The sequence below is a fragment of the Erythrolamprus reginae genome, chromosome 4 (genome assembly GCF_031021105.1).
Source record: "Erythrolamprus reginae isolate rEryReg1 chromosome 4, rEryReg1.hap1, whole genome shotgun sequence".
Taxonomy (NCBI): Eukaryota; Metazoa; Chordata; class Lepidosauria; order Squamata; family Dipsadidae; genus Erythrolamprus; species Erythrolamprus reginae.
In genome coordinates this window covers 27,213,478-27,230,905 of record NC_091953.1, presented here as the reverse complement: position 1 = coordinate 27,230,905, position 17,428 = coordinate 27,213,478, and the positions used below count along the sequence as shown (strand labels likewise).

The following is a 17,428-nucleotide window of genomic DNA, read 5'->3' as shown; positions in this document are numbered from 1 at the left end:
TTTTATCATTTTCTTTCTTCCTTAAGCTTAAGTATTGTTGTGTTAAAAAGATTATAAAAAAAGTTTTAAAATAACACCTTTATAATATGAAACTCAAACACAATATAATATTTCAAATATTAATTACACTAGACAAACACTTCACAATAGTAGGCACAACAGTAAAAAATCCCAACTCAAAGGCCTTCAGAAATTGGCAAATTTTAATGATCTTCCCAAATCAATATTGGCCAGAAAATGCAATCACATTTTCAGAATGCTATTTCACAGAAGAGACAAGAACTGAAAAGGATTTCTTCTGAGTTTTCATTATGACATTCCCTAAAAGCAGAAATTAGAAGAGAACCTGCACTTCCAAATTGTATTGGAAGATAAGAAGTCCAAAAAATATCAAGACATCAAGTCATATAAACTCTAAAGGTGACAACTAGCACCTTGAATGAAACCCAAAGCTACTGTATTTTTTGTAGTACAGCGGTCCCTCGATTTTCGCGGGTTCGAACTTTGCGAAACGTCTATACCACGGTTTTCCAAAAAATATTAATTAAAAAATACTCTTGCTCTCTCTCACTCACTTTCTCTCTCCCTCTCTCCTTTCTATCTCGCTCTGTCGGGGGGCAGCGGTGAGAAGCTGGGGGCGCGAGGGGGTGGCCGACATTCAAAACAATCTTCGCCGGCCTCCGCACTTTCGTCGCTCCCCGACCCCAACTTCAAGCCCGGCTACTTGCGCGGCCTTGGAAAAGGGTGCGCGGGGGGTAGTTTTTGGCTGTCTATAGCCAAAATTGGTGTTTTTACTTCCGCATCTCCACTTCGCGGAAATTCGACTTTCGCGGGTGGTCTCGGAATGCATCCCCCGTGAAAATCGAGGGAACACTGTATAAGACACATCTTTGTTTTGGTGGAGGAAAATGGGGGGGGGGGAATCTGCCTAACAGATATTCATCTGGCTAGCATCTCTAGTCTGGTCAGCTTCAGCACATTATTTTATCCCCTGGTGGGGGCTTTAAAAAAACCTTATTTGGAGAGAGTAACAATGAAACAGCTTGCAAGCCAGTAAGAGCTGGGAAAATTGTTAGCACCTTGTTAGGGCTGGAAAGAAACATTTGGAGCAAGTAGAGCAATGGGGAAAAAAACCTGCAAAGACATAGGGCTTAGAAAATATTCTTTGCAGAGTGTAACAATGAAAGAGCCTGCAAGGTAAGAGCTGAGAACATTGTTAGCACCAAGTTAGGGCTGGGAGGGGGAGCTGCAAACAAAAAAAGCTACATTTAGAGTTTTCAGCCAAATTTTCAGCCTCTTTTAGAGAGGAAAAAGGTGAGTCTTATACTTTGAAAAATACGGTAATAGGAAACAAGTGCAGCTGTCAAAATAGTGAGATGAAATGAACAAATTGATAAGTTCCTGTGACCCCTATAATAAGGATTAGCAAGGGGTTCTCTGCTCCATTGCTGGCTGGTGGGCACGGCCTAATTTAGTGATGGTCAACCTTTTTTTTCCTCGGGTGCCGAAAGAACATGGGTGTGAGTGCCCACACCCATAATTGTGCATGCGAGAGTGCCCACACCCATAATTCAATGCCTGGGGAGGGTGAAAACAGCTTCTCCCATCCCCTGGATGACGAACCTATGATAGGGGTGCCACACGTGGCACGCGGAACCATATCTGCTGGCACGTGAGCCATTGCCCTAGCTCAGCTCCAATGTGTATGTGTCTGTTGGACAGCTGATTTTTTTGGGCTCACACAGAGGCTCTGGGAGGGTGTTTTTGGCTTCCAGAGAGCCAAAATGGGATGGGGGAGGGCATTTTTACCCTCCTTTAACTTCTGGGAAGCCTTTGGAGCCTGGGGAGGGAGAAACACGAGCCTACAAGGCCCACCAGAAGTTGGGAAACAGGCTGTTTCCAGCCTCTAGAGGGCTTCTGGGGGGGCAGGGGGTTGGGGGGGGAGATGCTGTTTTCGCCCTCCCCAGGCATTGAATTATGGCTGTGGGCACTTGCACATGCGCGATAGCACGTGCACACGCTCTTTCGGCACCCAAGGAAAAAAAGTTTCGCTATCACTGTTTTAAGCAATGTGCATTTTCATTATCTACTGATTATTTTTAATTTCAGAGAATGAAGCTACTATCTTATATATGTAACAAAAATGTTATTCGATTCAATTTCAATTCCTCTCATGTCAGGAATAAAATTCTTTAATTTACTTGATGCGCAAGGAAGAGAGATGGTGTAGGAAAATGCCCATATGGAATGGACTTCGGAGAGTATAACAATTCTGTATGTCACTAATGGTAGCTACAATGTGCTAGCAATAACTTACTTTAATTTTATATGTTTTATCCCTCATTATTTATCATGCAAATAAAAAATGTCTTTCTTCAATATAGTGGTTCTTTTCAGAATAGCAGTAATGCAACCTATTTCTTTCTTTCTTCTTTCTTAGATATACTATTTATAACAGTACATTTAATAATTCTAAATAAATGTAATAGAAAAAATGTTTCATTATGTTTTATTACCGTTGTGAAAATACACTGTATTGTAGTCAACAAATGGAAGGATACTGCGGTAACATAGAGTGCAGGAATATTAACAATCCAATAACAAAGCAGATGGAAACTACAAACATCCAGATAGAAACAAGAAAATGCATAATTTTCTATCAGGCAGATAGAAAATAGAAACACAACAGTGTATGAAAATCATATCAGATATATTACCATTTTCCCAGCTTTTCATGGATTTTATTCATTTTTAAAAAATTTTACAGATTAAGGGATAATTTCCCTTGGTTCCAATAATAATTTTCTTGTCGTGTTGATGGAATTAAAACTGCTATTTAGTTATCAATCACCTTCTTGTTTATACAGTGATCCCTCGATTAGCGCGGGGGTTACGTTCCAAGACCTCCCGCGCTAATTGATTTTCCGTGTTATAGTGGTGCGGAAGTAAAAACACCATCTGCGCATGCACCCTTTTTTTTCCATGGCCGCACATGCGCAGATGGTGGAGTTTGCGTGTGGGCAGCGGGGAAGACACAGGGAAGGTTCCTTTGGCCGCCCAACAGCTGATCTGCTCCGCAGCGCAGAAGCAGCGAGGAGCCGAAGATGGAGTTTCCCCGTTGCCCAGGCAAAGGGGAAACCCCATCTTCGGCTCCTCGCTGCTGCCGCGCTGCGGAGCAGATCAGCTGTTGGGCGGCCAAAGGAACCTTCCCTGGGTCTTCCTGCTGCCCAGGCAAAGGGAAAACCCCAAGAGAGCCAAAAGAGCACCGGGCTGGTTGGTTCCCAACTAAAAGAGTTTACCCCGATTGTCCTCGGTGGGGGAAAACAGCGCGTTGCCAGGCTCCCCATCTTCAAGAGAGGCGCGACGGCTAGCCAGGATCCACGCAGGGGAGAAAAGGCGCGCGCTCCCAGCCGCTGCGCCCCGCTTGGAGAGCAGCGGCGAGCAGAGCACAGAAGACGACGAGGCTTTCGAGGGCTCCAAGGCGGGCGGCGGCGCGTCCTTCGAGCACGCCGGCGGTGACCCCAAGCTGAAGGCGGCCACCACACACACACACGCCGCCACCGCCATCCACCCCGCCGGGTTCCCTGCTTGCTACCTCTTCGCCTTCTCCCGCCTCCGAGGCCGACCAGCCCAAGCCGCAACAGACACACACACACATACACGCACTCCCTCTCTCGCGCTCACACAGACGCACTCAGACAGAAAAGAAAAAAAAATCCCCAAAAGAGAGGGACAAGAGGCAGGCACAAAGCGGGGGCACAAGGGGAGCTGCCCGGCAGAGGTTGCTTTTTTTCTTCTCGTGGGCAAGTGGAGGAGGGGAGAGAGAAGGAAAGAGAGAGAAGGAAAGAAAGAGATGAGAGAGGGAGGAAGAGAGTGTGAGAGAGGAAGAAAGAGAGAGAGAAATGATAGAAAAAAGGGGAGAAAAAAAGAGAAATGAGAAAATGATTGAAGCAGAGAATGACAGGAAAGAAAGAGAAAGAGACAGAGAAGTGACTCTTGGTGATGACGTATGACGTCATCGGGTAGGAAAAACCATGGTATAGCAAAAAAACCGTGGAGTATTTTTTAATTAATATTTTTTGAAAAACCGTGTTGTAGCGTTTCGCACTAATCGAGACCGTGCTAATCGAGGGATCACTGTAGTTTCAAAATACAGTGGTACCTTATGATACGAACTGAATTGGTTCCAGGAGGAGGTTCGTAAGGTGAAAAGTTCGTAAGATGAAACAATGTTTCCCATAGGAATCAATGTAAAAGCAAATAATGCGTGCAAATCCTTCAGGAAAATCCCAAACTTTAGAAGGGAGGCGAACAGAGGGCAGGGAGGAGCAGCTAAAGGGGGCGGGTGGAAGAAGCAAGGCTAGGCTAAAGGGTGAGTGGGAAGGAAGAAAGGCAAGGTGGGCGCCCCTCCCTTTTCTTTCTTCAAAAGACACTCTTTGAGTGCCTGCAAACACGCTGTTCTCCTAGTTATTTAAATGCAGTCTTTTCCCCCTCCAAGCCGCCCCTCTCTTTTCTTTCTTCAAAAAAAAGGGGGGGAAGAAACCCCTTCATCCCAGCAGCAGCGGCTTGGGTTCGTAAGGTGAAAACAGTTTGGAAGAAGAGGCAAAAAAATCTTAAACACCGGGTTCGTATCTTGAAAAGTTTGTTAGAAGAGGCGTTCGTAAGATGAGGTACCACTGTATGTCTATTGATAAATAGTTAGAGGCAGCAACCTTTTGCAATTAGGATGATTATGAAAAAGTAACTTCGTCTCAATGCCAACTTTTAGAACAACATAAGCGTTCTGGGTGAAACTGATTAAAGTCTGGTCAGTTTCAGGCAGTAGCTGGAGCCTGCCAGGGGATTCTACAGAGAGTCCTTGCTTACAGACTGCCTTGGTTAAGGACTGTTCTAAGTTAAAACAGTGTAAACAAAATAGCTTTGTGACCAATCCTCACATTAATGACCATTGCAGTGCCCATGAGTCATGTAATTACCATTCATGTGCTACGCAAAAATGCATATATTTACAAACATTGCAGCATCCTGTGGTCATGTGATCACCATTTTTGTCTTTACAACTGGCTGTGACAAGCAAGCAAAGTTAACAGAGAAGGCAGAAATAAAAACATGAGCCATGATCAGGTGATGTTTCACTTAGTGACCATAGCCTTTCATTTAATAACCAAAGGGGAAGTAAGGTTCTAAACCTGATGTGATTGTGTGATTCTCTGCTTAGTGACTGACACTTAGTGACTAAGTTGCCAGTCCATTTGGATTGCTAAGCAAGGACTGTAATCAATTAATTACTGTGACAGAGCTAACCTTGTCAATGTTGTGGTTAGCTCTGGCCCAGCTCCTGCCCCAAGGACTGTGGATGTGGGGGAGACATCCACATGCTGCAGGCCTGTTTTGCCCCCCAGTGGAATCTGCTGATGAAGGTTCCTCTGACCAAGAAGACACGAGTGACAGGGAGGAGGAGAGTGTGGCAGACAGCTCAGAAGGAGATCAATTATCTAACTCCTCCTTGGATTCAGAACAAGAGTTAATGATACAGCCACGCATGCGGAGAGCGATGCATAGGCAGCAACAACTGAGAGATTATTATCAAAGAAAATGAGGCCACCTGTGGTTGGGTGGGGCTGTGGTAATTAGTGAGGCTGCTATAAATAGCAGCCTGTGGGTTTGGCCATTGAGGAGGATTATCTGATCCTTGTGTTTCGTGCCTGCTTTTCTGCCTTTGACCTTTTGTGTGCTGATTTTTCCCCGCTTTGAAACTAAACCAGGGCAAAGCGTGTTTCACTTTGTGAAAGAAGGACTGTGAATTGCTTCACAGCTGCAAGCTAAGTATCACAGAACTGATAAGGGACTTGTACCAATTACCAGTTTGTTTGGAGATGAGTGTTCTTTGCTATACAAAAAGCGTGCTTAGTTTAAGTGAATTTTCATTATAAAGAACATTGTTTTGAATTTTCAAACTTGTGTGTGTCTGAAATTTGTACCTGTGAATTTTCGGGAGGAATCTACCAGAGAGCCCGACAGAACAGTTAACTTGCAGTTAGCTCCTCTAACTCCCATGAACCCACAATAGTCTTGATTTTATTTAACAGGCAGCAATGCAAATAAAATTCTATTTAAATTAAGAATTTACCATCTGTTTTGTCAATAAAAAACAACATGTAAGAAATACATATTAATAAGTTAGGACCTTGTTATGATCAATTAAACAAAACTCACATATGCATTTTAATTTGCACAATGAGGAGAAAAAATTCATGCAAACCAAAGAAAAAATCAAATAACATGAGCATTACATTAAGAAATAATTTAAAAATATATGAACAGAAGCTTAGAAGTCAACTGTTACACAGTTGTAGAGGTGAATCTTTTTAGCTTTAATTGAAAAACAAATCCTGGAATTATAATTCAAATTTCAAACATTAAAGAAGGAGATAGATAAATATATTTAGCATAATAGCGTACCTTTCCCAAAGAGGCAGCCTGTTTTAAAATACTTCGTTTAAGATCATTTGCTTTCTTCAAATGATAAGAATTCTTTTGACTCTGAATGACAAATACTATTTCCCTTAGCTCTGTAAATAGAAATAAATAAATAAATGTCAACAATTGTTAAGTGAATTCAGCATCATTGTGAATAGCCCACTGAAAAACATCTTGGGTTTTCAAGTAATATATGCATACATGAGCATCTCCAGAATTCTAATAAACTGGCTGAAAAAAGCAAAAAAAAAGTTTTAAATTTAAATAAAAGAATAATGCCAGAACCTTATTAACAACTCACAAACCATATTGTGGAAAATAAGATATTATTTATTTATTTATTTATTTATTTATTTATTCAATTTTTATGCCGCCCTTCTCCTTAGACTCAGGGCGGCTTACAACATGTTAGCAATAGCACTTATTAACCAGAGCTAGGCTATTGCCCCCACAATCTGGGTCCTCAATAATAATAATACACATATAATTTTACATGAATTTGTATAGCGAATTGGAAAAGTATTTGTGCATTGAACCTAAGGTAATTTACTATTTCATTTAGAGTAAACTGTTTTAAACGCTACTCATTTTCTCAGATGCATTATGTCTAAACTTGTCTAATAGGTACAGAAATAATTCGCACCGTGGTACTTACAAGAATGATGGTTTTCTTAACATATATAAGAGAATCTATTGGAATTCACACTTGTTTCAACTACCGGTTAATCATCAGATCCTGAAGATAATTACATATGTATAATGATTAAAAGGTATTGATTTCTTCTATGTAAAGAGCCGTATACTGCCTATCATATTTTTTAACCACCCATCTTCCTTGGAGAGGGACTTAATGTCAATATTGCTATACTGTAGATGCAATTACATTAAACCTCCATGCTAATTATGGTATTCTACATTTTGATCCAAACATGATAGAAACATAGAAGTCTGACGGCAGAAAAAGACCTCCTGGTCCATCTAGTCTGCCCTTATACTATTTTCTGTATTTTATCTTAGGATGGATATGTGTTTATCCCAGGCATGTTTAAATTCAATTACTGTGGATTTATCTACCACGTCTGCTGGAAGTTTGTTCCAAGCATCTACTACTCTTTCAGTAAAATAATATTTTCTCATGTTGCTTTTGATCTTTCCCCCAACTAACTTCAGATTGTGTCCCCTTGTTCTTGTGTTCACTTTCCTATTAAAAACACTTCCCTCCTGGACCTTATTTAACCCTTTAATATATTTAAATGTTTCGATCATGTCCCCCCTTTTTCTTCTGTCCTCCAGACTATACAGATTGAGTTCATTAAGTCTTTCCTGATATGTTTTATGCTTAAGACCTTCCACCATTCTTGTAGCCCGTCTTTGGACCCGTTCAATTTTGTCAATATCTTTTTGTAGGTGAGGTCTCCAGAACTGAACACAGTATTCCAAATGTGGTCTCACCAGCATTCTATATAGCGGGATCATAATCTCCCTCTTCCTGCTTGTTATACCTCTAGCTATGCAGCCAAGCATCCTACTTGCTTTCCCTACCGCCTGACTGCACTGAACAACGGCTGGAAGCTGACCAAGGAGAGATTCAACCTAGAAGTAAGGATGGTCCAAAGACAGCTTAAAGAAATTCTTCCTCTTATCCACCAACCATTCATTTCCCAGGCCATACCTGACCCTATTGCTAAGATCAAGAGAAAGGGGCTCTTACTGATAAACAAAGCTGGTTAATATTCATATCAATGTTTTAAAACAGCTTTCACATTCATCAATAAGATGTTTAAAGCTTCATTGCTGCCCAGAAAGATTTTCAGGGACTTTGCTTCCCCAATTCTGCTTGCAACTTTTCTTTAAAATATTTAAGTTTTTATCAAATAATGAAGCAGAAAAACAATGTTTGTATTTTGCTTTAAGACAATCACATCAGGAACCATCCCTGATAATCTGGGCTGTGGCTCTAACTGTTCTTGGTATGACCATCCCTTCCAATCCATTTCTTTGTATCAAGGTGCCCTCTAGTCAAACCTATACAGTGTTCCCTCAATTTCCGCGGGGGATGTGTTCCGAGACCACCCGCGAAAGTCGAATTTCCACGAAGTAGAGATGCAGAAGTAAATACACCATTTTTGGCTATGGACAGTATCACAAGCCATCCCTTAACACTTTAAACCCCTAAATTACCATTTCCCATTCCCTTAACAACCATTTACTCACCATTATTACTGGTACTCACCATTGAATAAGACACTTAGTGATCCTGATATTTATAAACATAATTATTTATTAATAATTATTATTATTTATTTGCAAAAATTATTAGTTTGGCAATGACATATGACATCATTGGGTAGGAAAAACCGTGGTATAGGAAAAAAACCACTAAGTATTTTTTAATTAATATTTTTTGAAAAACCGTGGTATAGGCTATTCGCGAAGTTCGAACCCGCAAAAATCAAGGGAACACTGTACAACAATTAACTTTAATATATTTATACTGTGCCAGAAAGAAAGCAATTCACAATATAAAAAATAGAAGGCTAAATCGTTCATCAAAAGTCAGCAAATAAGAGCAAATTTTTATTAATGTTCATACTAATAATGCAGTCTCAGGAATAGAGACTATACAACTTCTATAGTATTCAGAAGCATAATTTCTTTCAAATTCCCAAAACATCAAAACGTCCCGAAAGATGTTTTCTCTGCCTAAATAATTACACAGATGCCTGAAGATGCCAGCAGCGGCCAAAAAAGCCAACACTATCCGAAGCTGCATCAACAGGGGGATACACTCGAAGACCAGGGAAGTATTAATACCACTCTACTACACCCTGGTCAGACCACATCTGGAGTATTGCATCCAGTTCTGGTCACCACACTTCAAAAGAGACATTGAAACTCTGGAGAAGGTGCAGAAAAGAGCAACCAAAATGATTAGGGGACTTGAAACCAAGACTTACGAAGACAGATTGCGGGAACTGGGCATGGATAGCCTAGAGAAAAGGAGGGGCAGAGGGGACATGATAGCTGTATACAGATATATGAGGGGTTGCCACAGAGAGGAGGGGGCCACTCTATTCTCCAGAGCAGTGATTTTCAACCTTTTTTTGAGTTGCGGCACATTTTTTACATATACAAAATCATGGGGCACATTGAGCAGGGGGGAGTGGGGGGGCTAAAAAAGGTTTGGACAAAAAAATGATCTCTCTCTCTTCCTCCCTTTCGCTCTATTTCTCTCCCTCTTTCTCTCCCTTCCTTCCTTCTCCTCTCTATCCCTCTTTCTTTCTCTCTTCCTTCCTTCCTCTCTTTTTTGCTCTCTTTCTATCTCTCCCTCCTTCCCTGTCTCTCTTTCTCTCTCTCTTGCTTTCTTTCTCTCTCTCTCTTGCTTTCTTTCTCTTCCTCTCTTTCTCTTTCTTTCTCTCTCTTGCTTTCTTTCCCTCTCTCTCTCTCTTTCTTTCTCTCTCTCTTTCTCTCTCTTGCTGAGCTTCGCGGCACACCTGATCATGTCTCGCGGCACACTAATGTGCCACGGCACACTGGTTGAAAAACACTGCTCCAGAGCACCAGAGGGCCGGACGAGGAACAATGGCTGGAAGCTGACCAAGGAGAGATTCAACCTAGAAGTAAGGAAGAACTTCCTGACGGTCAGAGCGATCAACCAGTGGAACAACCTGCCTGCGGAGGTTGTGAACTCCCCAACTCTGGACACTTTCAAGAGGAGACTGGACTGCCATTTGGCTGGGGTGCTTTAGGATTCCTGCTCAGGCAGGGGGTTGGACTTGATGACCTGCATGGTCCCTTTCAACTCTAACAATAAATAAATAAAAGTCAAGTCAAAGTAGCCAAACGCAAATGCACACAAAGGTCACAAACTATCCTTCTTTAATGACACTTACTGAAAGACTAAAAACATGTGTCTCTCTTCATCACTCACTGACACATTGAATCTGTATTTCATGAATACGGAGATCCAACTGTACTATCATTATGTTGTTTAGTGTTCTGATCCTAATGCTTTTTTTCAATAATATCATTTAATACCATCTTGTTTCAAACTATTTATAAAAATAACCACGGAAAGAATGATATTAAGCAGATAAAAGTCTAAGGCAGACACTAATATAGCCTTGTCAAGATGGAGTATAAGAAGATTTTTTATCAGAAATACTTAATTAGAAACAGAAGAAGGAAGGAGAGTCCATAACTCAGCAGTCAATGCGTAATTGGCTTGAGGTGACGCAGTGGGTAGCATGCGGTACTGCGGACCATTAAAGCTGACTGCTAGATCTGCAGGTCAGCGGTTCAAATCTCATCACAGGCTCAAAGTTGACTCAGCCTTCCATGGTGGGTAAAATGAGGACCCGGATTGTGGGGGCAGTATGCTGGCTCTGTTAAAAAGTGCTATTGATAACATGTTGTAAGCTGCCCTGAGTCTAAGGAGAAAAGCAGCATAAAAATCAAATCAAATAAATCAATCAATAATCAATCAATCCCCTTGGATCTTCACTAAAATTAGTCACACTGAAATGGCAGAAGAGGAGAAAGACCTTTGTCCATATCCATGGAGACCTATTGCAAGCCCCATCCCAACCCCAATATTTTGGACTTCCACTGCCGTTAGCTAACTCAGTTGATGGCAAATAATTGCAGTGCAACTAGATATCATATCTCTTACTCTTGGAATAGATAGCATTAAGATAGATGAAGGCTGTCAAATTTCGGTCTGCAGTCCGCGCCCAGTTTAGTGAAGGAGGAAAAAGTCCCGATATGTCATGTGACAACACCGTGACACCACGAGTTTGACACCCTTAGTCTAAGTGGACAATCTGTCCTAGTTAAAGCAACATATTTTACTGAAAGGAGAACTTAATAGAGCAGAGGGTATTTGTTATTCTGAACTTTATAGCCTTCCAGAATAGCAATTAATATCAACTAGAGTAGAACAGGAATGAAAATGTAGTTGCTATTCTTTCATTATACAAGTCAGACATAAAGCATACACTTAATTCTGATCTAATGTGAAGTCTTTTTATGTTTTTACAAGTTGTTCTTGTGAGGATAAAGTAAATAATGTAAATTTGTGATTCAGTCATAATACTATGGTAGCATTACAAGGATTAAGGTCTAAGAAGGTACTTACTACCAGGCACAATGTAACAATGAATGCAGCACATATTATTCATCCTGACTGCTAGATTTACCATAAAGATTAATATCAAATAAGATTATTTACCTTTGCTTATTTGGCTTGAATCCCCTTTTTTTCCTGGCATCTGCATTAAGAAATCAGAAATTACATTAACAACACAATAGAACGGGGGCGGGGGGCAGGAAAATCCCTTTTAAGACAGTTACAAGTAGTTAAAAGTATTCACAACCTTGAATAAAAATATTTCAGCATATTACAAGTTTCGAGTATCTAATAAGCCTCGCACTTAACAACTCAGTAATTCTTGTAAAAGCCCAGTTAAATTTAGGCTGATCTTATTATTTTCATATAGCAGAAAAACAGGACCTTGCCTGAAGCTGCCAAATGTATTGATAGCTAAGTCTTTAATTGCCTGCTCACATTCTTAGTTACCGCACTACACTATCTCTAGCTTAAATAGATTTATTAAACGGCCCCTGGCAGAACATTATTTTATACCACCTTATTAGAAATTGTAGTATAAAAAATTAGCTCCTGTGATAAAATTTGCCATTTTAAATTTCTGTTTATTACAATTGTATGCCGCCCCGAGTCTACGGAGAGGGGCGGCATACAAATCTAATTAATAATAATAATAATAATAATAATAATAATAATAATAATAATAATAATTGATTGGAACTTATATAGATAGTTAATAGAAACTACTTTTTAAGTCCATGTGACCAAATATTAGTGAGAATTTACATCCCGGGAAAGCTGAAATCCAAATTATATTACAATCTAAATACGGCTGAAAAGGCCAAAACAAAATCTAATAATTCAGTGTTACATACAGAGATGTCAGAACTTAGCAATGTGCTTTGGAGCAAAAAGTTCACCATAGCATCACCCTGGAAACCAAGTTCTAAAAATATCTTGACTATTATTCAGTAGTGACTAAGCAACTGATAGCAGATACTTGCTGAAATCGCCTATACATCATGTGGCAATCTCACTACTCAAGAATAAGTACTTCCTAACAAATGAAATGCAGAAGTATCATAAACAGGCATAAGGGAGTCATTTTGTTTAAAGTATTTCTCAAAAACGTGCAACATACAACCTCTTTAAGCTGTTCCAATTCCTTGCTCACTTTGATCTAACTTTACTGAATTTCTCCTGCAGCCCTGTAATCTCTTCTTCATTTCCTCTCCCTTCCATCAGACTTTCTTTCTTTCTTAGAAACATAGAAGTCTGACGGCAGAAAAAGACCTCATGGTCCATCTAGTCTGCCCTTATACTATGTCCTGTATTTTATCTTAGGATGGATATATGTTTATCCCAGGCATGTTTAAATTCAGTTACTGTGGATTTATCTACCACGTCTGCTGGAAGTTTGTTCCAAGGATCTACTACTCTTTCAGTAAAATAATATTTTCTCATGTTGCTTTTGATCTTTCCCCCAACTAACTTCAGATTGTGTCCCCTTATTCTTGTGTTCACTTTCCTATTAAAAACACTTCCCTCCTGGACCTTATTTAACCCTTTAATATATTTAAATGTTTCGATCATGTCCCCCCTTTTCCTTCTGTCCTCCAGACTATACAGATTGAGTTCATGAAGTCTTTCCTGATACGTTTTATGCTTAAGACCTTCCACCATTCTTGTAGCCCGTCTTTGGACCCGTTCAATTTTGTCAATATCTTTTTGTAGGTGAGGTCTCCAGAACTGAACACAGTATTCCAAATGTGGTCTCACCAGCATTCTATATAGCGGGATCATAATCTCCCTCTTCCTGCTTGTTATACCTCTAGCTATGCAGCCAAGCATCCTACTTGCTTTCCCTACCGCCTGACTGCACTGTTCACCCATTTTGAGACTGTCAGAAATCATTACCCCTAAATCCTTTTCTTTTGAAGTATTTGCTAACACAGAACTGCCAATACAATACTCAGATTGAGGATTCCTTTTCCCCAAGTGCATTATTTTACATTTGGAAACATTAAACTGCAGTTTCCATTGCTTTGACCATTTATCTAGTAAAGCTAAATCATTTACCATATTACAGACCCCTCCAGGGTCATTCTTTCTTTCTTTCTTTCTTTCTTTCTTTCTTTCTTTCTTTCTTTCTTTCTATTTTATTTTATTTTATTTATTTTATTTTATTTATTTTATTTTATTTGTATGCCGTCCCTCTCCGTAGACTTGGGGCGGCTCACAACAACAATAAAACAATTCAAGACAAATCTAATAATTTAAAAACATTTTTAAAAACCCGTTATTAAAGCAGACATACACACAAACATACCATACATGAATTGTATAGTGGTCTACCGCCATCAAGGTCCCTTTTATAGCATCTAGGACAATGATGGCGAACCTTTTTTTCCTGGGGTGCCAAAAGACCGTAAGCGTGTACTATTGCATATGTATGAGTGCCCCCACCCATTATTTTGCCTGGGGAGGGGGAAAACAGTTTCTGCCACCCCTCGGAGGCCCTCTGGAGGCCAGAAACAACCTGTTTCCCAACTTCTAGTAGGCCCAGTAGCCTAGTGTTTCACACTCCCCAGGCTTCAAAGTCTTCCCTGGAGCCAGGGGAGGGTATAAACGCCCTCGCCCATCCCTCCCTGAGGCTCTCTGGAGGCCAAAAATGCCCTCCCAGAGCCTCTGTGTGAGCCAAAAATCAACTGACCAGCACACACATGCAGGTTGGAGCTGAGCTAGGGCAATGGCTCATGTGCCAGCAGATATGGCTCCGTGTGCCACCTGTGGCATCCGTGCCGTAGGTTTGCCATCACTGATCTAGGGCAGTGATTTTCAACCTTTTTTGAGCTGCGGCACATTTTTTACATATACAAAATAATGGGGCACCTTGAGCGGTGGGGAGTGGGGGGGCTAAAAAAAGTTTGGACAGAAAGCGGACCGGGCAGGGCTCTCTCTTCCTCCATTTTGCTCTATTTTCTCCCTCTTTCTCTCTCTTCCTTCCTTCCTCTCTCTCTCTCCATCCCTCTTTCTCTCTTCCTTCCTCTCTTTTTTGCTCTCTTTCTATCTCTCCCTCCTTCCCTGCCTCTCTTTCTCTCTCTCTCTTGCTTTCTTTCTCTCTCTCTCTTTCTTTCTCTTGCTGAGCTTCACAGCACAACTGACCACTGGTTGAAAAACACTGATCTAGGGCATCCTCTGGCTGTAACTACTGACTACTACTCATTTTGAGACAGGAAACTTTCCTGACATTTTGAGAGGAAAATCTGGAGAAAAATAACACTAAAAGATTGAAACATACATATCACCATAGAAAAAAACCTCAAAATTTCCCAAATTCTGTACAATGCTTGGGTACCAAAAGATTACCACCAGCAGCTTTATAGAGTCTGTATCTCCACCTTCCGCAGTAATGCAGTACAAGTAACAGTTCAAAAAAATACTTGATGCAAATTTACATGGTATTATTTCTTATTTCATGGAGCCTGAATGTAGGTACCAGAAAGGTTCATGCAGAAAGAAAAATATGTGTTTCTAGATATTATGTTTATGCAAGCTGCTTGCATTTGCTGATATTACATTTTCCTTGCTGTTTGAAGAAAAGTTTGTTTTGAAATGTGAACACTTTATAGGTGGTCTCACCTCACTGTTCAAACTTACAGTGATGCTGAACAGGTGGGATTGTTAACCAGTGCTTCAAATTCCACCTGCCCCAGCGTCCCTGCAGTCAGATAATGATTTTTGCAAATGTTATTTACAAAAGCCTTGTTTATATAATTTTATGTGCTTTTATGACACTTTCTGTAGAATTCCTTTAGAGCAGGGGTCCCCAACCACCGGGCCGCGGACCAGTACCGGGCCGCGGGGCATGTTGCACCGGTCCGTGGAGTCAGCAGCTGCCGGCCCTCATGCCGCCACCCCCTCCCTCCAGCGCTTCGCCTCCCGCCGGGCAAGAGGCCTCGGGAGGCAGGTTCTGCCGGCCACAGGACGATGGATGGGACAGAGGGGCGGGAAGGACCGAGAGGCTCAAGCCTCTTTTGGCTTCTGCCGCGGGGCGCTTTTGCGTTTTTGGCTGGGGGGAGGCAGGAGGGCCAGCCTGACCCCCTCTCTCCAGCGCTTAGCTCCCACTGGGCAAGAGGGCTTGGGAGGCAGGTTCTGCCGGCCACAGGACGATGGTGGGAAAGAGGGGCGGGGAGGACCAGCACCCCCATGCTTAATCCCGCCCCCAACCATGCCCCTTTCCGCCCCCACTGGGCCATAGAAAAATTGTCTTGCTGAAACTGGTCCCTGGTGGAAAAAAAGTTGGGGACCACTGCTTTAGAGAGACATTTTACACCTCAAACAATTGAATCAGGATCTGTTGTGCATATTAAATTGTTTACCACTAATACTCATTTTGGCTGTTTTTATAGACTTTTAAAAGATGGTTTGTGTATCTGGGGGACTTTTTTTTTTTTGTAAAAAGCAAGTTTCCAAAATAATTAAACTATGACTCAGTGATAAAAAATTATTCAGTATCTCTAATATAATAAATTAGAGCCCCCTGTTTGGGGAGTTGGAAACCGGCTTGCATTTATGACTATTTGCAATGTCCTACTGTCACATGAATAATTTTTTGCCAGTTTCTAGCGAAAACACCGGGCAAATAAATAAAAGTATAAAATTGAGTGCAGTCACATGATTACCCACCAAACCGAACTTATGACAATAATTCAATTTCAGGTGTAAATACCTGGCTATTGGAACACTGTTCACGTATGTTTCTTTTAATTTTGAATTTATAAGCCGCTCAACTTAAATATGTTAAAGGGTTAAATAAGGTTCAGGAGGGAAGTGTTTTTAATAGGAAAGTGAACACAAGAGCAAGGGGATACAATCTGAAGTTAGTTGGGGGAAAGATCAAAGGCAAAATGAGAAAATATTATTGTAGATCCTTGGAACAAACTTCCAGCAGACGGGGTTGGTAAATCCACAGTAACTGAATTTAAAAATGCCTGGGCTAAACATAGATCCATTCTAAGATAAAATACAAAAAATAGTATAAGGGCAGACTAGATGGATCAAGAGGTCTTTTTCTGCCGACATAGAGGTCTTCTATGTTTCTATCAAAACAGAATTTTAACATATGAGATTACAAGGCTCTTCACAATCAGAGCTGTGAAAAACTTTTTTGCATTTCAAGCAAACCTATTTCACCGGTATATCAAAACTTGTCATATTTTACAGCTAAATCTTTTCAAAGTTTCTTGCTATCTTTGGACAAGAAATTTAGTACCTCTGAGAGAAGTTCAACCCAATCTTTTCCATTTTCAGCAGCAACGTGTAGAATTAAAGCTGGAATAAAGGAGAACAGAGTTATTCACCTCTCAAGTGTGCATCTCGTTATGTTTACATAGATATTAAAAAGCAATTTAGATAATAATATCTCTTAAATGTGTAGAATGTCTATAATAATCATCATTATAGACATTAGTTCCAAGCATGAGATAATTATGTTTGAAATTAACACTGTATTGCTTCTTGTAGTATGAAAATGTTATTACCATTCTTCCTGGAATTAAAAAAAATATATTGATCTGATCTGAAGCCAGTTTAGATAGTTTCAAGTCAAAACCAAATCTATACAGCCTTAAATAAACACACATATAGCTTTGTCATCCAGCACTTCACTTTTCTAAATAATACCCTTTTCATACTTATATTTACCCTTAAGTTAAGCTTAGCATTTTTATTTATTAATGAGGATTTCTTCAGTGGTTGAAAATGTTCACAGTTCATTTTACCTGAAACAATGCCAAGATAACAAGTCTAAGAAAACAGCCACTATCAAAATCTTGGCAC

General features: G+C 40.5%; 1 protein-coding gene across 2 annotated transcripts in view; it reads right to left on the bottom strand.

Annotated features, from left to right (window-relative positions):
- Positions 1 to 17,428, bottom strand: part of B3GLCT (beta 3-glucosyltransferase) — a 105,873-nt gene that overhangs the window by 75,641 nt on the left and 12,804 nt on the right. For both annotated transcript variants that reach the window (XM_070751699.1, XM_070751700.1), the window contains exons 2-4: positions 16,863 to 16,921; positions 11,711 to 11,750; positions 6,463 to 6,572 (exon numbers count right to left, since the gene is read on the bottom strand). In XM_070751699.1, coding sequence (XP_070607800.1) covers positions 6,463 to 6,572; positions 11,711 to 11,750; positions 16,863 to 16,921 — 209 coding nt within the window. The remainder of the gene's footprint in view (positions 1 to 6,462; positions 6,573 to 11,710; positions 11,751 to 16,862; positions 16,922 to 17,428) is intronic.